The sequence below is a fragment of the Aythya marila genome, assembly GCF_965140915.1.
Source record: "Aythya marila genome assembly, chromosome: 5".
Classification (NCBI taxonomy): Eukaryota; Metazoa; Chordata; class Aves; order Anseriformes; family Anatidae; genus Aythya; species Aythya marila.
The window spans coordinates 34,137,639-34,159,572 of record NC_139046.1 but is presented as its reverse complement, the minus strand read 5'-3'; the positions used below and the strand labels follow the sequence as shown (position 1 = coordinate 34,159,572).

The window sequence follows — 21,934 nt, the reverse complement described above, 5'->3', positions numbered from 1 at the left end:
AGAAGAGATCAGCCAGAACAATTCTGTGTATCCAGTTATCTCTGCAACCATATCCCTGACAGAACTGGCAGCTTGTTTCCAACAAACTAATCAAAATGTTCAGAAGCCTGCTGAGGACAGGGGAAAAGATGGAATTTCTGAAAATCCTTCTCATTCGTTGTCTGATTTCAGCAAGAGAGAAGCAAGTGATAAAGTGGCTGAAAGCTTTTTACTGGATCAGTGTAGCACCTCGCTTCCAGATCGTTCAGTCCTTCCAGAAATGCCCGTGGATAAAACCCCCAAACTGTCAGCAGATGTGTCTGAACAACAGACAGCAAACACTCTAGTCCCCGCAGAAAAAGGGAACAGGAGGAGAAGAAAGTTAAGGAAAAAGAAAACTCTGAGGGCAACTCATGTGCCAGAGAACAGTGACACAGAACAGGATGTAAACGACCCTAAGCCCATCCGGAAACTCAAGAGTGGAAAGGTTTCTAAAGGAGAAAAAGTCACTACATCCACTCCTCCAAAGCAAGAGAATGGAGCTACTACTCAAGCAACAAGAAACAGAGATGAGAACGATAGTGATGCTTCTCTGGAACTAGTGGAAATTGCAACGCCACAATGCGAGGTGGTTGACATTGGTTCATCAGAATCAGGAGATGAGAAACCAGACAGCCCATCAAAGAGGGAGTCACGCAGCTCTGTGGACCAAGCAGTCCTAGAGGCATCTTGCTCAGGTTATGATGAAGTGAGCTCTACCAGTGAGATTGGCACAAACTATAGGGATGATGTGAAAAAAAGGTGAGATTAGTGCTCAAAAGCATTAAACAATATAAATATATATTTTTCCTATTCAGAAAGTTTTACAACATCAGTAAGTTTTAATTTAATTCAGAAATGAAATGAGAGAGAATGTCTTCCTCTGTATGTCATAAATTAAATTTGCTTCTTTGATCCTCCAGACAAATGTGTATTGTTCTCTCCCAGTTTCTCTGATAATTGGAACATGGCCCTACTGCATGGAAACTATATTTTTGAGCTTACCTGTTTTAGGCTTTTTTTCTGCATAGTGCATAGTCCTGTGTTCTGGAGTATTACTTATACCATTGTCTTGTCTGAAAATGAGCAAAGTCTAATCTTTCTACTCTTATTTTCTGTGTTACAGTGTAGCTGAGACACAGACTTCAATATCATCACTAAGAGGATCAAAGAACTCATCTGGTATATCTTTTAAGCTTTTCATCTTGTACTTTTTATGATATATTGCAAGAATTCCAGTTATGTCTAGATCAAACTGCTTCTAGAGGAATTTAGCCCTGAAGGCAAAAACCTGCACTAAAAAAAATGAAGTGTGAAGTGATAAATGCTCACTTACCCTGTCCCTTGTTGAATGCTTTGTGCCTTGAGTCCTTACCGCCCCATTCCACACAAACACTTCTACACAGTCTTCATAGAGCTGTCAGATAAAAACTAATACAATCCTTTAGTTATTTGAAAGATCTTTCTGGACTTTATATTATACAAAGATCTTTCTGGTATTTTATATTACATTCTGCTACTTACAGGCTCCAGCTTAGAACTGCAGTGAAATCTGACTATAAAGATGCTGAGCCCCCATAATAGTTCTGCTGTTTGGTAACACAAAGAAACAGTGTTTGCCTGAGTTCATTCAAGTAATCCAAGTACATGTGTCTCTATCCTGCAGAAGTGTCATCAGAGCCAGGTGAGGATGAAGAACCTACAGAGGGGAACTTTGAAGGACACCTGGCTGCAGTGAATGCTATTCAGATTTTTGGGAATTTATTGTACACCTGCTCAGCAGACAAAACTGTTTGTGCTTACAATCTGGTTGTAAGTAAGGTTGTGACGTTGGTTTAAGAGTAATTCCAGTCACAAGGTTGCAACTCTGTTTTTATAAAGCCTTATTATGTAATTAAGGAAGTAGCAGCTCTTTTGAGTGCTTAAATTTTTTACTCTTTTTCTTCAAACTTCTCTTCCTCTCCCCTTCCACTGTTTCACCCCATGAGAGGGGTAAGAGGACATTGTTGCATGTCCTAACGTTTTTGTTAGCTCTCCCACACTGCTCTGTCAGATCACAGAATGGTTGAGGTTGGAAAAGACCTCTGGAGATCATCTAGTTCAACCCCCCTGCTCAAGCAGTTTTCCTTAGAGCACATTACCTAGCATTGTGTTGAGATGGCTTCTGAATACCTCCAGGGTAGGAGACTCCACAACCTCTCAGGGCAGCCTGTCCTGAGAGGTATTACAGACCTTTAGTTTGACAGACCCTATACTTTGCTTTCTAGAGCAGGAAGTGTGTGGCTATCTTTGAAGGACATACTTCGAAAGTGAACTGCCTCCTGGTCACTCAGACGAATGGGAAGAATGCTGCACTCTACACTGGTTCAAGTGATCACACTATCAACTGTTACAATATCAAGGTACTCAAAGTCTGCGGTGATTAACGTATACTGATTTTTTATGTAATGTTTCTTTGCAAATATAAATGAAACAAGCGTTTTAAACACTGAGCTGGGCATGAACTTCACTTTATACCTCAATAGAGGAGAGCAGAGAAAAAAAACAAAAAACAAACATTTAGTGATTTTACTGGTGCAATCTTTTGATCCTTTGTCTAGTTCATTATTGCAGTTTTTGCCAGAATAACATGATCGGATCTCAAATATTGGGAACACTAATGTGCAGGACAGTTGTTTGACTGTGAATACTGAATTTGCCTTAATTGTGTTTGTAACTTCGTTGCTTATGTAAGATGCAGCTCTCTGTAGATCAACTATTGAGAGAACAGGTGGAAGAGCATTCTGGGGCTTTTTGAAACTGGATTTCAAAGGAGAAGCTATAGGAAAGGTTGTCCAACATGCAGATGCAAGGACTAGAATCATAGAATCATTAAATATCTGCTTCAGGTGGCAAACTGCCAGAGGTTTTGACTCTTAAGCTGGTGATTCATAGTAGTTTCCTGTAGAGAGAAGTTCATGGGCATTTCTTGAACTCAAGTGTGTAACGGTGTGTTTTTCATGTATGGCCTAAACTTGTATATACATTTGAGGTTGTGATTAGAAGAAAGCTTTTAGGGCTATAACTGGTTGATGAAGTAACATCAAGTCTCAAAGATGGGAGTGAGCTGATTAAAATCAGAATCTAACTGCCAGGTGACAGCAGACACTGAGATGTTTTTCTCCTACTTTGCTAGTTCAAAAAATGTGGCTGGTGGGTGAAAATTATTATTCAGGCTTTTTTTCCCTCAATTGTTTGGAAAACTTTCAATAATTCTTTCTATTGCCAGACCAAAGAATGCATGGAACAGTTTAAATTGGAAGATCGAGTGCTCTGTTTACACAGCAGATGGCGAATCCTTTATGCAGGCCTTGCTAATGGCAATGTAGTTACCTTCAGCATAAAGGTTAGTTTGTTCAAATATTGGCACCTAAAAGTCTGTTGTGATGCTGTTTCTCTCCACTTTTTGTTTATTTCATTTCTTTCTCTTGAGTAGTAAGTATATTTGTAATTAAAGTATTTTGGTATAAGTGGTTATTTTTGGCCCCGCTTTTTGGCCTTGATTTTGTTAGTGCCTAGAGTTGTCCCATCTCCCCTGTCTTCCAGTTGCCTTTCTCTTAACTGCAGCGGTGATGTCATATTTTTCTTAGTGATACTAAGGTTCCACCTAGTCTACCAGTTGTGCGTTATGAGGATTTGCTGACAGAGATGATTATTTGTGAATCTTCCTGTGAATCCTTTCTTGCCTGTGAAAGTAGTGTGAGAGACTTGAATGTGTCGCTGCTTTGGCCTGCTCCATTTACAGTTTTAGGGACTTGTTTGTATGAGTTTCTAGCAAAGAAGCCTAAACAGCAGCCCTGATATTTAAAAGAGAATAAAAATTGTTTAAGTGAATTATTACTCTGATTATTCTTTTTATGGAGCCTTGACTAATTTCTCAAATTTATCCTTTCTTTACTTTTTATGCCCAAGTTTTATGGATCTACTAAGCTTTCTTGACTTGAGTATTAATGTCCTAGCGGAATATCTTAAATTGTCTTCAGAAAACTCTTCTATCCATTGTGAGGGAAAATGTCTTTCTTACTATAAAATCATTTGCTTTTTAAGTACTGTGAAATATCCTAGAGGCTTTGACTTCATTAATGAACTTTGAGAAGAGATGCATGTGTGTGCTCGCATGTGTTTTTCTCTCTAAATACTACTTTCTGCTTGTTTTAATTCTGAAGGAGGACTTACTGGACTTTTGCTCAATAATTAAGGTGGTTGTTTTTTAAATACAGAAAATCAAAGCCCAACATTAGGAGTTATTTCCTCAGTTTGGAAACTTAGTTGTTAAGATGTAACTCCTACCACTGTTGATATGCAGTGTTACTGATCTGAAATCAGATACTATACCAAGTACCTCACAGAAAGGACTCAGCAGTCTACAGTCAGTGTCATAGCAAAGTTTTAATTCTTAAATACAATTTTTTCCTCCCCTAACAGAACAACAAGCAAGTTGACACCTTTGAATGCCATGGCCCTAGAGCAGTGAGCTGCCTAGCCACAGCTCAGGAAGGAGCACGCAAGTTGTTGGTAGTGGGCTCCTACGACTGCACCATCAGTGTGCGAGATGCACGGAATGGGCTGCTTCTCAGAACTCTGGAAGGTCACAGCAAGACTATACTCTGCATGAAGGCAAGTGTCTCCAAAAATACGTTTTTGACAAAAAATTCATAGAGCTGTTCTTCTTTTACTTCTTCATCTAATAGTGAGCAGATCATGGTAGGGAATAGATTATTTCTGTACCTTAAATAATAAAAACTGAGAAATTTGGTAGGAAAACTCTGTCTTGCTGCCATGTCTCATGTTCCCATCATAAATGCTGATATTTGTGTGAATGCTTATTTCATGTTGTTAGATGATTCAGGCAATCTTCTAATTTGAGTTCCTTGAAATGGGAGAATATAGGGAAAGTTGGGGAAAAGGTGAAGGTAGCTTTCACATACTTTGATTGTACAAACCTCTTTGGAAATCAGGGAAGAAAAATGTAACTCTGGAAAAATATTTTTCATTTTTAACAGAAGAATCACTATTCATTCTAGTCTAAATACAGTCTTTACATAAATTGTGGTTATTTACAGGCTAGGCTTGGAACTTTTAATCTGCTGAGCATGGATGTATTTTAGGACACTGGTAAATGGACTTCATTACTGGTATAGCCTTCTGTCCTCACAGCATCACATATATCACGTTTCAGATAATGTGACTTGTTTATAATTGTTTTAATTGTAATTGTTCAAAATGACATAAGCATGCCCACTTAATGATTTCTTTATTGTTTAGCCTGATAGACGTAACATGAAGTGTCTGAGGTTACAGATTGGAATATAAGTTTGTCTGTCTGCTTTGCTCAGACCACAGTCATCTACAGATAGGGGAGGACTGTTCTATAAATTTTGTTTATCTTTGAAATGAAGCAGTGGCACAGCCTTTGCCCTGTGAACTCTGTCCAGCTTGTGTGTCAGCATCCTGTGGTCCCTCTGTGATCCACAGTGGATCTGTTGAGCTTTCTTTCTATACTAGTACTTGTCAGGAGCACTGTCTTAAGTTACCAAAGTGCACCACAGATTCAGTATTTCCAGGAAGCATTGGGCCTTTTTGTGCTTGTGGGGAGCTGTATTCTGCATTTGGTTCACTGGGTCTCTGATCTGCTTAGCTATCCTTGGTGACAGTCCATGGGTAGGATGACATAGCCTGGTGGGCTGCAAGTTAACAGTGTCTAATTCCAATTGTGAAGTAGCAGAAGTCAACGTTAAGGTAGCTTAGAATATTTTCTAGCTCTTACATGAAGAACCATGTGTACATTTTTTCATACTCAGTTGATTTTTTTGGGCCTGCCAGATACAGGAAATACTATGGTGCAGCTTCAAACTGAGCAGAACCTGAATCCTTTGCTTGCCCATTTTCATGTCTGCTACAGAAATAAAGAATATTCTTTTTATTTTTTGAAAGGTTGTGAATGATCTGGTATTCAGTGGTTCCAGTGATATTCTTTTTATTTTTTGAAAGGTTGTGAATGATCTGGTATTCAGTGGTTCCAGTGATCAGTCTGTCCATGCCCACAACATTCATGTAAGTCTCATATATGAAGTTGGAATGATTTCTGCTGTTAAGACAGTGAAAACTATCTATAATGTCTACTGACTGTGCTATAACGTCGGTATTTTAAAAAATTCTGAATGTTAGTGGAAAAAATACCTTTCAGAAAAGGTAGTCATATGATTTTGTTAATGTGACAAAGCACTATAGTAATTAAGGGGGGAAGTAGAAGGTAAAATACCTTGGGAAACACCCATTAAACTTGATTCTTGTAATATGACATACAGCACCCTTTTATCTGGGGATCTTGGTTTTACAAATACTACTACAAAAGTGTGCTGATAATGTGGAAAGGGTTTTTGTAGCTATGCAATGAGTGAGACTAGAACTTACCACAGCTTTACTTAGATTCCCCCAAAAATTGTTTATTTCTCAGTATTTAGCTAAATTTGCTCAATGATTTTTTTGGCTACATAAATACTCCTAGTACTAATAGCAGAGTACCATTTGCAGGATAGGTGGGAACAAGTAGCTAATGATGGAAAGAGAGGAAGAAGTCTCTTCATAGTGGCATGCATTTCTATTGGACTGGAATGTCTTTTTGTTAAGCAAAGAAAAGGATAAATCGTATTTGATCATGATTTAGAAGTGCTTTCACAGGAAGTCTGATAAAAGGTGTTTCTGTTCTGTGGTGAGCATTGAAGCTAGCTACCCTATCAACGTATAACTAAAATTGTTCTGTTTAATTTTGAAATATATATTGTCTCTGCATTTTCTTGGCACAGACTGGAGAACTGGTACGGATCTATAAAGGCCATAACCACGCAGTAACAGTTGTGAACATTCTGGGGAAAGTGATGGTGACAGCATGTCTAGATAAATTTGTTCGTGTTTATGAACTACAGGTAAGAGAATAGCTGGTTATTACTGAAATTTATATAATGTGTTAATGGTTTCAGGGTCAAATGTAGAGGTCATCTTTGTGCTTACAGTTCTCCAGCCCATTGATTTTTTTCCCGTCGCTCAGAATTAATTTGGTTTTACCAGCCGAAATACATGGTTTTAAAAGAGCTTAACCTAAACCATTTTTTCAGAGCTTGGTTTATCCAAGGGTTATGACAGCCCAGAAAAGTGGGCAAATGTTAGTTTTGTCTGTATGAGAAACCAAGTGCTTGGTTGGACAGAAAGGGTTACAGAAGTAATGCAAGTAAAATAGTGAGCTTTCCTAGAGGCTACAAAGCTTGGAATCCACCAGCGGGGGCATGGGTTGCTACTCAGGAAACTTTTTTAGGAAGCATCATCATTTGCATGCCTGTGAAAAATACATATTAACTGTCATGCCATTAAATGCCTGTTTCTGTTTCTTTCAAGTCACATGACCGCTTGCAAGTCTATGGAGGCCACACAGACATGATCATGTGTATGACCATCCATAAGAGCATGGTAACTTCCTTCTTCTTACTGGGTTGTTATATTCACGCGCATATAGACAGTTTTATTTTTTTCGGATAATGAAATCAACTTGCTCTCTAACTAAGACAGAGGTATTTAGAAGTGGCAGCTAAAAATCTGCTACAGAAGCTTTGTATTTATGTAACAGTATTGTCAGGGGGAAAATTACCTTCTAGCTTACTGTCATTTTAAAACAGTAGTTCTGTTTACAGTTATGATTACAATGAAGAATATAGAAATAAATAGTAAAATATTTCCTCTTTTCAAGCATCAGTTCTGTTTGTTGTCTATGAAAGACAGTGAAACAGATGCTAGAGAAAAACTTCACTCATGGTCAAATCTAGTAACCCTTAAAAGGACCTAGGCAAAGTTAGGCAATGGACTTACATGTACAGATTCTGTCGTGTGTCTGCACTGCAAGATAGGATTCTGAAGTACTTCTAGATAAACACTTTGATAAAATAGTCATTAAGCGCACTTACTTGCCTGATGTGTAGGAATTTCCCAACTTTTTTCTGGATTATAAAATAAAAGGGTATAATAGTTATCTGTAATAACAGAAATTATCTATGAATTGGAATACCTATAGCACTAGCTTCACTTCTCATGTGAGTGAGACGAAGAGCTAAGTGCATCCAGGCTATGTGCTGACAGTCTGAGACTGGAACTCTCCCACACTAATAGTCTGTTTGGGGCACTCTGAAATCAGAGAAGTGTTCAGATGAGCAGCTTTTGAAGAGTGAAGGACAATAATTTTCTGTAATAGTGTAAGAAGTACTAAGTAAGTCTCTTACCCAGAGCAGATTGGCAGTTATATTCCAGTGATGAGTTTCCAGTAGGCAGAAAGACTTAAATAAACAACAAATTAAATCTTCACCTTCTAGAGTTTTCTGTATTATGTGAAGATTTGGTTTTATTAATTAATCTTTATTGTAGTACAAGAATCTTCTTTCTGAGAATCTGATGTTCTTGCTCACCTTTCCACACCATCCTTTTTTTTCTATATTCATTTAACCAGTTAAGCCCTGGAAGTATATTTAATGTGACATTTATACCTAAGATTCTTTGCTTTTCTCCACTTCAGTGGCTAGTAACATTGTATTTTTGTTTTCTGAACTCTTAAACAAATAATAATATCAATGATAGAAAATATGGAAATATTTCTTATTCATTAGTAGTTTTTTTATAAGCTATAAACACAAATCTCAAAAGAATTAACTTAGACACATTTTAAAAATTTGGAAACCTTGCACGTTGATATTTTGTTGTTCTTCTCCTAACATACTGAAGCTTCTTTCAAAATTTGACTTCATTTTTTCTATTATTCCCAACTTGCTTCAAAAATATTTCTTTTACAGATCTACACTGGATGCTATGATGGCAGTGTCAGAGCTGTGAGGCTTAATCTCATGCAGAATTATCGTTGCTGGGTGAGCAAAATGTTTTTAGCCTTGCTTTGTTGCAATTTTTAACCTAATTTTCTGGAGGTCACTAGTCAATCTTGGATAAATTGAGCTCTAATTTACTATAACTCAGTCTTTTACCTATATATATATATATATATATAGACAGTTGCGTTCATCATGTGTGTGCTTTGGGGCTAGTCAATAATAGGGTCTTAAATTATTTTTCTTTTGTGCAGTCTTTAGATAGTGGCATGTAATTCCTTAAAACATTAAAACAAAAAAATCCAGCTGAGTGACACAGAAAAACTATTTTACTTTGCTAAGTAAGTTCAATTAAATTTCCAATGGCTTTGTCTAAGATAAATTTAAATTCTGTAAAGGCTAAGTTCCTTTCTTCTTCCTTCCATTCTTACTGATGGCATACGTTTGGCTAGAGGCAGTAAGAATCTCTGTAAAATGTAAATTAAAAGAAGAGACCACTGAGAATAACAATGGAATAAGAAGGTTAAAAGTTATAGGAGGCATGTGTGTGAGCAGTCTTAACAGAATATTGCTGAGCTGCAAGAATAAAAGCATTAACTGAAGTTCTTTTTCCCTAAGTTATTCTTGCATGTTTTTTCTTCCAGTGGCATGGATGTTCACTGATCTTTGGCGTTGTCGACCATCTGAAACAACACTTGCTAACTGACCACACCAACCCAAATTTTCAGACCCTAAAATGTCGTTGGAAGAACTGTGATGCTTTCTTTACTTCCAGGAAAGGTTCCAAGCAGGTGTGTGGTTGAAATAACATTGTTATATATAGAAAGATAAGAATCCTAACTACCAAGTAAGTGCTGTCACCACAAGTGCGGGACTTCTATTTCTCTTGAAGATAGTTAAATTCTTCTATTTGTAATGGGCCTAACTGAATATAGTTACATCATACAAGGCTAACGGGGTTCAGCTTGTGATAGATGAGGAGTGCAGCTGCCTATAACATGGATATGGTAAATTTATAACATATTGTTCTTAAAATCTTAAATGTAAGTGATAAAATTCTCAAAATACCAAAAGAAGTTTAGGGAACTATACTCAAGATGTTCAGTTTTTGTGGGATAAGTTTTATTGTTTAAGATGAACAAGCATCAGTTTGAAATATTTTTTTTATTCTTTTAATTTCTATTTGCACACACCCCCTTCATTTTTGTGGATGCTGATGCTGTTTGTTCTTTACATGAGATTGGTTTTATTAGCAGTCTTTGTGTAAATATAATGCATGAATTTTTGAGGTTTAGAAACTGAGGTTTCTAAAATCTTATGCATTTTGGTGTTATTTTTTGCCTGACTTCTTTGTTTCTTTTCTAGGATGCTGTAGGACACATAGAAAGACATGCTGAAGATGACAGCAGGATTGACTCATGAAGCTTTTCACCTCCCACATTGGGAAGTAATTTTATGTCAGAATTATTCCAAATAACATCAGTTTCTTACTCCAGTCTTTTCTCTTTCTTTTCACACTTGGAATGCAAAAAGGGAGTGGGGCTGAAAAGCCTTGCTACAGAGACTGCAGGTTGTGTTGCACTCTGTAGAAATAAGGTTGGTCTATTAAGACTTGGCCCAAATGTAAGATTCTTGCAAGTTTTTAATTCACTGACAAATAAGAATGTTCCCCCCTCTTGTCTGCCTTGTTTTTTAAAGAAGCTTATTCTTGAGAGTTTTAGGGAAGTACAGAGGGGTGTTTAGAACTTACATTACAATGGATGCTGGTGTTTGCACACTCAGCTTGAAGCCTGTTAACTGTCTAACTGACATATGACTGTTCTTATGTTGTATCCAGTTTTTTAGATGACTTTAATAAAAATCTGCAAGCCAGAACGTCACAAATTCTGACAGTGTAACCTGAGTATCTACTGTACATATTGGCTTTATTCAGAAAAAGGAAAGGTATTTTATGGAGAACTGGAATCAGTTTTTTAATGTTAACTGTAATTTAGTTTTTAATCATTGTCTAAAAATTGCTATAATTGACACAATATATACAGTGACAGACTGCCCTAAATATTACACTTCCTGAGGTATTTCGGTGGTAGAGGATTTTTTTTGTGTTGTTTTGTTTGTTAAAGCAGTCCTTTAAAAGGTATGACAGTAGCAGCAAAGCATCTCCACTCACGTGCTTTCTGATCTTAATCTCATATAGGTCCTAATGTTCAGGAAAGGAGGAACCAGTATCAGCTTTTGTTTCTCAGTTAAATACCAGTATAACCACTACAACCTTGATACAACACCGGAGTTGGATTCTTTATTTTATTTGGAATTCCTGTATCTGCATTGCGTAGCAAACAAATAGAAATTCAGAGGCACTATGTGTCCAAATCATCTATTTCCACGGTATTTTATTTCTGTTGTGAACTGGCTTGATTTGCTTGGGCTATGCTTGGTTCACAAAAAGTCAACTGGAAAGAATGGAGCAGGATTTTAAGGGGTTTTAAAGTCTAAAGCTCTTCAAGCAGAAGCTGGGGATACAAAATGCATATTGCATGTAAAAATCTTGTTTCCAGAAATATACGTAATTTATACAGGGAAGCCAGTGCAGAGGAGAATGTTTCTACTTGTCCAGGTTCCTCTGCAGTTGTCTCTTGGAGTTGCAAACTTGTTCTCATTGGCCTGTGAAGTTCAGTGAAATGGAATTCTTATATTTGTGATGCTCTCTTAAACAGTAAGACAAATCTGGCAAGGACATTTTTGTTCGCTTTTGACTAATTTCCAGCTCAGGATAAAAAAAACAGAGGTTTCCTTAAACTGTAACAAAAGGTAAAGAAATTCCAGTGTCAAAACCAAGCTGCTTAAAAACAAATTGAGCGCTTTTCAAACAAATTGCATGACTTTTTCACTGGGTATCTAATTTGAAACTTCATATGCCAGCCATAAACCAAATAAATTTTATAGCTTAATTCTTTGACTATAAAAAAGTCTTTTAAGGCTGAGACTGTGATTGAGAGAAGCCCATGGATGCTCAGCTCTGCCATCAAATGAAGGAATTTCAGGGCCTTCTCTGAAGCACACAATTTTTATTTTGTCTTAGCACATGAGCATCATTTCTCTGTATTTGCTTGACATATGGATGTTGTTTTTTTCTTGAGTGACAAGAACAAGTTATAGGAACAAGTTACAGTAGCATCCTACTTCAAACACGTAGGAATCCTTGAAGTTCCAGTGCTCTTGTTTTTGAGTATTTTTTGTTGTATTTTTTTATTGTTATTATTTTAATTAAACTGTTTGTAGACAGGAGAAATAAAAACAATATGCGACTTACACCCCAGGCAGTTTTGAGAGTTTTATGTGTTTTTTTGGGGGTAGATTTTTTTATTCTTTTATTTTTGTTATTATTATTATTATTATGTGGATGAAACAATTTGAAAGAATCAAGTTCAGGGAAATCTCTGAGCAGTGTAAATGTTTTCTAATTGCTCTGGAGTCTTCAGGAGTGTTTTCTATCTTTTTTCTTTTCATGGCCTAGAAGCAGAGGGCTGCATGAGATTTAAACCATTTCCAAAATTATTGATATTCAAGAGTTTTTGAACCACAGTAAGGGAGCGTGTAAAGGTGTGGGGAAAAAACGATGCGAACTTTTCAAACTATTCTTCATAGGCTGTTATTGAAGTGACGGTGTGGAGCTGTGTGTTCTGAGGACAAGTGTGTGGAGTAGTTGTATGTAAAAATGGTGTGTGAGTAGATTTTCATAATTTGTGATTCTTCTCATTCTGCCAGCTGATGACTGTTTTAAGGAACCTGCAAAGATCCTTCTCACTAGGTGTTGCAACAAACGCAGTTATTACACTTTATTTGCATTCCTGATTAGTTAATGGGTTTACCTTTTCTAGTTGGTGTAAAAGCAGACTTCCTCTTCTTGTAGACCATATTTCCTTCTTGGTCCTTGAAAACAGTCCTTCCCAAAAGCCTGGACTTCTGAAATCCAGCTTTAACAGTGGTGTCTTTTGGTACTTCTTAGGTTGTTTCAAGAGCATTATTAGAATTTTAAAGTGGATGGGAGCCAGGAAAATAGCAGAGATGCACAAGTATTTGTAAAAATTTTGCTTTATAAGTTTAAACACACACACACACACGTATAATATTGCTCAGGGGTTCAGAGGAAAATAATGTGCTGCTTTGTCCTGAGGATATCCGAAATGGATTTGCTATGAAGTTGTCATGTGGATATGAAGTTCCACAGACTTCTTTGAACTTCTTCAGGAAATGCAGCTTTCATTAATGGCCATTCATTTCCTCTACACATAGAGGAGAGAGATGGTAAACTGATGTATTAGATTGGTAGCCATTAATGAGATCCTCTCCAGTCTTGCAAGTTAGGGTTCCGACTTCTGATATACCTCTGGTCAAAAAGTGAAATAACTTTGGGTAGGGAAAAACTTATAAAAATTTGACTGGGGATACTATTTGCCTGAAAAGCAGCACTGCACATCTGAAGCCTCTGCTCAGGACTGTGTTTGTTTAAAGTTCGTTTTTTTTATGCAACTAAAAAGCTGCGGGTGGAGAAGTGAGTAGAGTGAGGATTTATTTTATGGTTAGTTGTGTTTTATAAGTCAAATGTTAAACAATAAGCTCTGGACTTGCCACATGGCTGTCTGAAAATGGCGGCAGCTTTCAGGTACAAGCCGCCATTTTCTTTTGAGCAGTACTGACATTGTGCTTAGTCAGCTGTGAGCCTCCTTGGTGGATGGCAAGTGCTCAAAGCTATTGTACTTTTTTGTAATAGAAAGAATGGGATAGGCATAACTGAGCACAGTTAGATATCATTCCCTTAAAAAGTGGGGAACTGGCGGCAGCGTACATATGTTAAGGCCTACTCAGGCTCAAAAAGGAGATTGTCAATAGCATAAAGTGACCACTTAAAAAATCAAACGTGCCACAAAGCTTAACCTTACCCAACAATTTCATCAGAATTTCAATCATAACAATGCTAAGACTAATTGTATTGCTTGCTCCTTTTCCCTTCAAGTCACAGGAGAAAAGAAGAAAAAAAGCTAACTGACAATGCAACACTGTATGGCCTAATGCTGCTGCTGCTTTGTGTGGAAGGGGCCAGAGGGAAAACTGTTGCATCTGTTCAAACAAAAATGCATTCAATACCCCAGCTTCTGTTTGCCATGTGTAACTTGTATGGATTGCAGTTCAGCTGTGCAATGTCTTTTGAAGTAGTGCAGGTTTTGACTGTTTAGTTGGAAAGTGTGCATTATGCTGAATCAAGGTAAAACAATAACTGAAAGCTCACAATAAGCTGTAGGTTTCCAGAAACAAAAATGTGGTGTTGAGCAGGTATTTTCCTCTTTTCTTAATGAAAACACAGGTACAGTGAGTCTTGGTTTTCAGGCTTGTATGGTACTATCATTCAAACATAATCTAAGTTGTCCAGAATTGCAGAATATTTTAGGAAGGATAAGGAAGCAGTCTCAGCTGCTGTTTGTAAAATATTTAATAGTGTAAGTAAGAGCAAACTGTGTAGGTATATATTCTGTTATATGCACCTGCCAGCTTCTCAAACTTCATTGTGCTGCAAGTAAGTGTTAAACACAACAAGTGTTTTGGAAGAAAGAAAATGGGATAAAACAACATGACTGAATATTTAATAACTTAAGCTGTGTAGAACATTTGCACAGATTGACCTTGCTTTTCCTCTTTCATTTTGTTACAGAGCTGTGAGTGTAATAACAAAACTTCACACAGCAAAAAATGAAAAGAAAATAAAAATAAAAATTCTTTATATTGTTATGGTTTGTCAGCCTGATTCTTCTTTGTTTTGAATATCATGATTCTTTCCTAGGGTTTGGTAGAACATGACATTCCCTTTGAGGGTGAGAAAAAATCAGACTGGCCACCTTGGAGCTGTATATTCCAGTGGTCAGGCTCCAGCACTGACAGGACTGTTGAAAATTTTCACTCCCAGTGCACAGGAATCTAAGACTCATAGTTCTGCAGGGAAAATGGAAAGCGTCCACCCAGCTGGGATCTCTGAGGTGACACACTGACTCCCTTGCTTTGTGGCTTGTTGCTAAAACATTCTCTAAAGCTGATGGTTGTTGGCTCACCAGGACTTTAAGGACAAGGTCTGAGTTGCCAGTCAAAAATCCTGATATATTTTTTTGACTGATGGATTTTCCTTTTTTATGAGGACCCCAACCAAGTGTATCTCTGCCATACTTTTGTGTGGAAAATAATGGCTTATTGAGGTTACCATGTGGCTGGAACTTAGGGATCCTGGTCTTCCAGTCATCTTAATTTGGGTTAAAACAAAAGTTGAATTTAAAGGAGAATAACCCTTCCTTACATGAACTATAGGATTTTCTTACTCTTTTAGAGTATGTTACAGTGCAAGACAACATTAAGAACTTTATAGTCAAAAGGTTTTCTGTTTCTTAGTGATCCGTCAGTTAAATGTGATACTTATTGGAGTAAGTATGCTAGGATTTGGTTTTGCAATTTTTCTTTACAATAGTAGCTTGTTTTGCATTGTTACTTTTCACTACTAAAGAACTAAGACTATTCATCTTTTGTTGCCTTAATTAAGCAGCTATTCTAATGATTCCTTAGATTGCATTTTTTAAGCCTCACATGAAGAAAGGGAAAAAAAAAATAAGAGCTTTTAATTTGACTAGCTACTTTTCATATATGTTAACATTTAATTAGAAAATAGAATACACTATTTAAAATACAGACTTCATCAAAAATTTTGTGCATACATGTATGAGGCAAGGGCTTCCTCTCAGTAGAAGGTTCTCCTGACCAAGTCTGGTCTCTTCACACCCCTTTCTTGCACACGTTTTTCTATCCTATTTTGTACTGATTAGTGATTGATCAGTTCTGAAAGCCTGTCAAGCTTACCTGTTTTTTTAATGCATTCAGATCATGAACTGACTGGCGTTTGAGATCTTAAACTGATTTCACGTTTGCAGTAAAACTACAGAAGCTGCTGTATATTCATGAGAATGATGGGAGAGTGCTCAGTATTCATCCCCCTTTGTTTCTTCAAAAAAATAAACTCTAAAGGATAGGTCAAAACTCAGTTGATGTATTTTCAGTTCAGTTAAACTGTACTTACACATTCTAACCATCTTCCCCAAGTGGTCACACCAACGTTAAGTGTCTGATTCTGCTAAAACTCACATCTTAGAGTGTGTTGTTGTTCATTGTTTTAGTGCATAACCTGTACTAAAAACCCACTGCTTATTTGCTCTCTGCATTAGTCTGGTGTTATTTTAATTTATTGAGCCCCTAAAATTTACTGTTAGGTTGTAGTTAGTAATTCTTTAATCTTCCTCCTAATCATTGGCTCCCTAGTTTGCGGTTAAACTGCAAGAGGGATAATGATCAACTAAGACAAGAGGTGGAAACACCTTTTAGAGGATCTACAAATCACTGATAGGAAGGCAGAACAGAGGAAGGTTTTATCAAGGAAAATTTAGGCTAGCCTTGACATACCCACTAATACAACAGCCCCTAAATTATTTGCCTATACATTGAGAAGATAATACAATAATAAAAGGCAATACTATGTTCCTAAATGTAGAAGTAGTAGATGTGATTCTTTTACAATATTCAGAAAAATGGAGCTTTTACTTCATAACCAGTAAAACCTTTACTTCATAACCAGGGAAAGGACTCTGAGTTGGGATCCAGCTGGTTTTGAGATTAAAACAGAATGCAGAAACTGTTAGTCAACAACATAGAACCCTCAGGACAAAAAAGTGTGCATGTATGGTTTTACATGTATGTCTATATATAAATAAAAATATATATATGTATGTATAAGAGATTTTCTTTCCTGAGTGGCTTTCTTGAAAGCGGAACACCACTTCCTCAGTTTTACAGAGAATGCAGTTATGATGAAAAAGTAAAACCATTCAATGTGTAACAGATAGCATGGGGATACTAAAAATGTTTGAGACCAAATTGCTTTGTTCTGCCATTTTTACTGAGGCACTAGACCCAAGACATACCTAGATGGTGCAGCCTGTTGTGCCTGACTTCCACATTTTAGCACAGCAGAGAACCAACCTGCATGGCTACGATGACATACATTAACATTATTAGGATGCGTAACATTAATGTAGTTAGCGCAATCTCATGTGAAATAGTCCACATTATGAAGAGGCTAAAATGAAAGTACCAAAATCAGAACAAAGAGTTGACTAATTCCAAGGTGGTAGTAAACATCTCTGACATTCACAGTTAGATACAGTCCCAGTTCTGCCTGACTTGCACTGACTTGAGGGAAGACTTGGCAATTGTCAGCGTAAGCAGACATGGAGCATGAACCATTACTCTTTACCATGCAGAAACATCTTAACACAGTCATTAATAAATTAATCCTTGCTGCTCAAAGTAAAATGTCATAGAGATACTACAAAAGTAGTTACAGATTATGAGCACTGGTCTACTGGAGTACAGCTGTCTCTTTTCCAAGGGATTCTTTCATGTACCATTCATCTCAGTGAGTGAAGCACATATATAGTGTGAAATGCTCATTTGCACTTGGGGATGAATGGAGTTCATTACTTGAAAGAGAGGTCTTGAGCATGTTCTTGATGAAGGTGGCAGAGGGCTCCGGTGTTAGGCGTACATGGTGAGCTGCAGCCACTGGAAGGAGAGTTAAAAGTAAAGGAATTAAAGATCAGGCAGGACTTAGTGGGGAGCTAGGGGCAAAGAAGGGGAGATGAAGTGGGGAAGGCAATTCCCCCTGTGTGCCTTTTTCATGACTTGAAATGTGCTGCATGTCAATGAGCAAGGAACAGCTTTAGATGTACTAACTCGCCCTAGGTTCACTGCTTCTTCAAGTCTGTGGTGCTCTTCCTTACGCCCTTCTCACACTAACTTGTATGTACAAATAGTGTCCATACTCTTCTACATTGCATCTCTGTGCCCCTCCCTCCTCTAGACCTCAAATTTGCTGTCTCTGGACAAGAGGATGTCTGTGTTACTATCAGGGCTGACTGCTGAATGGGAATTACAACTAAATCTGTACATTCTGTGGGAAGGGGAAAGGGAAAGCAAAGGAGCAGCTGCCTAACTAACAGCTGTGCTCCTGCAGCAGCTGAACTTTGTGCAGTGAAGACTGTGATGTGAGTCATCTTGCATCTCTTTGCTGTGTGTAGGCACATCCTGTGCTGAGGGACTGACAACATGACAACATTTGAGACTTAAGCCCCTTCTCAGACACCCTGATAAGTGCAGCGTCTTGGGCAAGGCGATGTACAACTTGAACACATGAGCCAGTGCTGGGACTAAATTTAAGATTGTGCCACTACTACTGAAATGCTATAAGCTCTGTAGCTGGAAGGCAGCTACTTGCTAACATTTAGTAGGAAGCATATCGGCAGTGGAGATTTTTGTCTAAGGCTTTTCTCCTATTCCTCTTTTGCTTGCAAAAAATGATTTAAGTCTTCTGTATAAGATTTTAAAAAGGTAAGGAACTATGCTGCCCCCCATTTATCAGCTAATGCCTCTAAAATAAAGTGTGTCTAATTTAAACTGCCTCATAAAAATCACTCAAAGTCTCTTTGAAACACTTTAAAATGATCTAAAAGTCCACAGCTGTGCCCTACAGCACCACCTGGAGTCTTACACAGCAGCTACTGCTGGCAGATCATGGGTACAGGTGTTTTCTGGGTAAAATCAATAGCAAAAATTTGAGGAGGCTTTGTGGACTCTTACTGACTTGGATGACAATTTCAGTCCAATTTGCATAGCCTCCCTTAAGGATCTGTACGGTGAATAATACAACTAAAATTTAGTATTGTGATATATTAGAAATACTGGCATAAAGCAGTTTACCTCCAGCACATTGAGCTTAATGATTCCATCTCCATCTTTATCAAAGGCATGGAATGCCCCTAGAGCAATGGAAGAAAAATATATAGAATAGATTAAATTATTGTGCAAAGCGTAAAGAAGATCCCACATAGCAAACTAAATCGTATTACTGCTGTGTTATACAAACTTCTGCAGATATTTACTTACTTGGTCAGCAAGTGTTTCTGCTATGCTTTTCCTTAGCTTATACAAGGAGAAATGTAATGGCTTGTTATCTTTTGCATGTAGGATGACTGTCATAGTTTTGATTCCCCAAGCACATATCTTAAATTATTAAAACTATTTGTAGGTAATAGTGGTTTAAATAAAGTTTGCTTTGAGTATGACTGCATTTTGAGGATGGAGGAGGGAACAACACAGTAAAATGGAGTCAGCCACTCACTGAACATAGCATCCAGTCGCACAAAGCAGCAGATGAAGCTGTCAAAATCGATGTTCATGTTCTTGTCGGCGTAGCGCATTGTAATGATGTCGTAGAGCTGGTTGTTCAGCCGAAATCCTGCAGAGGAGCAGAAATGGGGCACAGCTGGGCCACGGCTGAGGGGAAGCGCTGGTGCCAGTCAGTCCCAAATAAAAGGTTTAGCCATAAGTGCTTCTCAGGGCCAGGCTGGGCTCAAGCTAGAGGAGACTATTGCAGCCACAAAATAAAAAAAGTAAAGCTACAAGGGGCTGCCCTGTGTTGAGCTGCCTTACGTAACATTTTGACATTACTATTTGAGAGTTCCGGTAGCATATACATTATCTCATGCTGTAAATAGAAAGAGGGGAAGTGTACACTGAAGGATTTACAACTTAAGTTAGCCTGGTGAGAGTGAAGCAACAAAAACTGGGGGACGGAAATGTAAGAGGAAGTTGCTATGGAAATACAGTTGCACAATGGTCAAAAAATAGATAAGGTTATAACTCCTCATCTTGGTATTACTGAATTGTGGCACTGACTGCTGCAATTTGCAGCCTGGCTACTTAAAGGATATTTCATGATTTGAGTACTGTTGGTTGATAGCTAAATACAAGATCATGTGTAGTCTATACGCTGCGAGGCTGAGACAAATTTTATAGTGAAATGTGTTCTTAGTTCTAAAGTGAAGTCAGGAGGTATTTATATATATATTTATTTTAGTTATATTTTATATAAATATAAAATTACTTATATTATACATGTATATATACATTACATTAATAAGCTTCCTGGTGAGAATAGAAACATGGAAAATAAAAATGACCCATGTTTCTACTGTAGCAAGAGTTCAAATCCAGATGTAGTTTTGTCCTTGGCAAAGAACTGAATCACTGATGTTTTATAAAGTACATGCAGCCATCAATTTCTGTTCCTTGAAGAACTGGTAACTGATGTATCAAGATACCAGTGAAGAAGTGTCACTGAAATCATCCCATTTATGTTTATAATGATCATCCCATTTATGTTTATAATGAAACTCCAGATTTTTCTGAATAAAGAAGTCATCTCACCCCTCTAGAGAAAAAGCTGTTGATAAAGATATTTATTTGCTGGGGGAAGCCTGCTGCTCAGAGAAAAAAAGCATGTCATTGTGAGACAAGAAGCAAAAAATGTTGGAAATCTCTCTGCAGGATGAGTTTCATTAGCTGTAACTTCTACAAAAATACTTTTGTGCTGCACATGTATGAGAGGAGACTGAGTCCAGGTGCTTAGTTGCAAAGAAACATGGACTGAAATCAAGAAATGTCCATCCAAATGCGTCTAAGACAAGCTTGGACATCAACCTGCTCTGTCTCGGTTTTCTGTACAATTGGGATGAAAATTTTCCACTGTTCTTTGATTATTACTTACACAAAAATAAAGAATCCACAGCTTAAGTGAGAGCATATGTGTAGCTTAGGTGTGAGACTGAGTCATCACAGGTGCATCTGTCAACAGCTGGATATAGCTGGGCTCCCTGTTGCACCTTTTGTGTGCTGCTAGGGCAGTTGCACAAACATTGTGCTGTGTAATCAAACACTGCACTCAATAAAAGGGTAAAACAGCACAAGCATGAATGCTAATTTGGTACTTGACATTTGATGATTTGTGAGACTGAGATAGTCGTGTATTTTTCACTGAAACGTGAAGCTGGTGAAATGTACAAGACTTGCAGTTTGGATATTTTGAGAACCTCTGCTGGGGAAAAAAAGGATTTTTAAAATTTCTCTAGGGTTCTCTTTAAAAGGCTGCACTGTGTTCCTGTTTTCAGCCTGTGATACAACAACCGAAATAAGGTTTCTTTGACTGTTGAGCAGTGTACACTGGGAGAAGTACCTGCATCCTTGACTGCGTTGCGCATCTCATAGCTGTTAATGGTTCCCGAATGATCTGTGTCATAACGCTTGAAAATTTTCTGGAAAAAGAAAAAAATAAATACACAGCAAAAATAAAAAGCTTGTTTTTGTTGTTGTTGTTGTTGGTTTTGTTTGTTTGTTTTGTTTTTGTTTTTTTTTGTTGAACATACCCACTGATGTGGGTGCTACCCTCATGCACTTGAAGGTTTTGCCATTTGCCTCATGTTTTTGCAGCTGCTGCTGCTAAGCAGTCCTCTAATTGCCAACATATAAATTTGTGTCCTGAGAAACAAAACACTCTCCTCTAGAGACCCTCCTTGCTTGAGTTTATGCTGTTAATCCTCTCTCTTGATTGCCCTAATTAAGTTATTTGCAATGCCTGATTCTATTTCCTATCGTCCTCCTCCACCTTGTGTCTCTCTGCTACACTCTTGGGCTGAAATCTTTATAGGAAAGCTGGAGCCTCAGAAGTTTTCTTAGGCTGAGAGTAAGATGAAGAAAGACATTAATTTCCTCCTTAAGAGCTAATTTTCATTTTTTTGAGCATTTTTTTCATTGGTGTGGTGGTGGTGTATGTGGAGGAATCTGGTTTTCCTACACAAGCTTTTATCCTGCAGAAGTTCTGAAGAACATTGCTGTGAATACCAGCAATACCTGCCAGCTTTTAATCTTGTCCCAGAGATGTCGAAATTCATCAAAGTTTATCTTCCCTGAGCCATCTGTCTGTGATGCAAGCATTCAGGTAACAACAACAATAAACAACAGCATTTTAAAGGGAAAATTAACAAAGTCTGCAGCTCGTGGTGAGAGGGGATGAAAGTGAAACCTAGTTCAGA

General features: G+C 37.6%; 2 protein-coding genes across 6 annotated transcripts in view; one reads left to right on the top strand and one right to left on the bottom strand.

Annotated features, from left to right (window-relative positions):
• The window catches only part of ZNF106 (zinc finger protein 106), a 35,180-nt gene extending 24,767 nt beyond the window's left edge, over positions 1-10,413 (top strand). The window contains exons 11-22 of one of the 3 annotated variants that reach the window (XM_082761959.1): positions 6-780; positions 1,145-1,200; positions 1,685-1,830; positions 2,286-2,420; positions 3,287-3,403; positions 4,483-4,674; positions 6,049-6,111; positions 6,864-6,983; positions 7,450-7,521; positions 8,889-8,960; positions 9,563-9,709; positions 10,284-10,413. In XM_082761959.1, the coding sequence (XP_082618085.1) occupies positions 6-780; positions 1,145-1,200; positions 1,685-1,830; positions 2,286-2,420; positions 3,287-3,403; positions 4,483-4,674; positions 6,049-6,111; positions 6,864-6,983; positions 7,450-7,521; positions 8,889-8,960; positions 9,563-9,709; positions 10,284-10,340 (1,952 nt within the window). In that variant the 3' untranslated portion in view covers positions 10,341-10,413. Of the gene's footprint in view, positions 1-2; positions 781-1,144; positions 1,201-1,684; positions 1,831-2,285; positions 2,421-3,286; positions 3,404-4,482; positions 4,675-6,048; positions 6,112-6,863; positions 6,984-7,449; positions 7,522-8,888; positions 8,961-9,562; positions 9,710-10,283 lie in introns of those variants that run through there. The other 2 variants (XM_082761958.1, XR_014317629.1) reach the window with 2 other exon arrangements.
• Positions 10,414-16,544: 6,131 nt separating this feature from the next.
• The window catches only part of CAPN3 (calpain 3), a 28,353-nt gene continuing 22,963 nt past the window's right edge, over positions 16,545-21,934 (bottom strand). For all 3 annotated transcript variants that reach the window (XM_082761962.1, XM_082761960.1, XM_082761961.1), the window contains 5 exons: positions 21,753-21,821; positions 21,079-21,157; positions 19,186-19,302; positions 18,765-18,823; positions 16,545-17,570 (listed from right to left, as the gene is read on the bottom strand). In XM_082761962.1, coding sequence (XP_082618088.1) covers positions 17,544-17,570; positions 18,765-18,823; positions 19,186-19,302; positions 21,079-21,157; positions 21,753-21,821 — 351 coding nt within the window. In that variant the 3' untranslated portion in view covers positions 16,545-17,543. The remainder of the gene's footprint in view (positions 17,571-18,764; positions 18,824-19,185; positions 19,303-21,078; positions 21,158-21,752; positions 21,822-21,934) is intronic.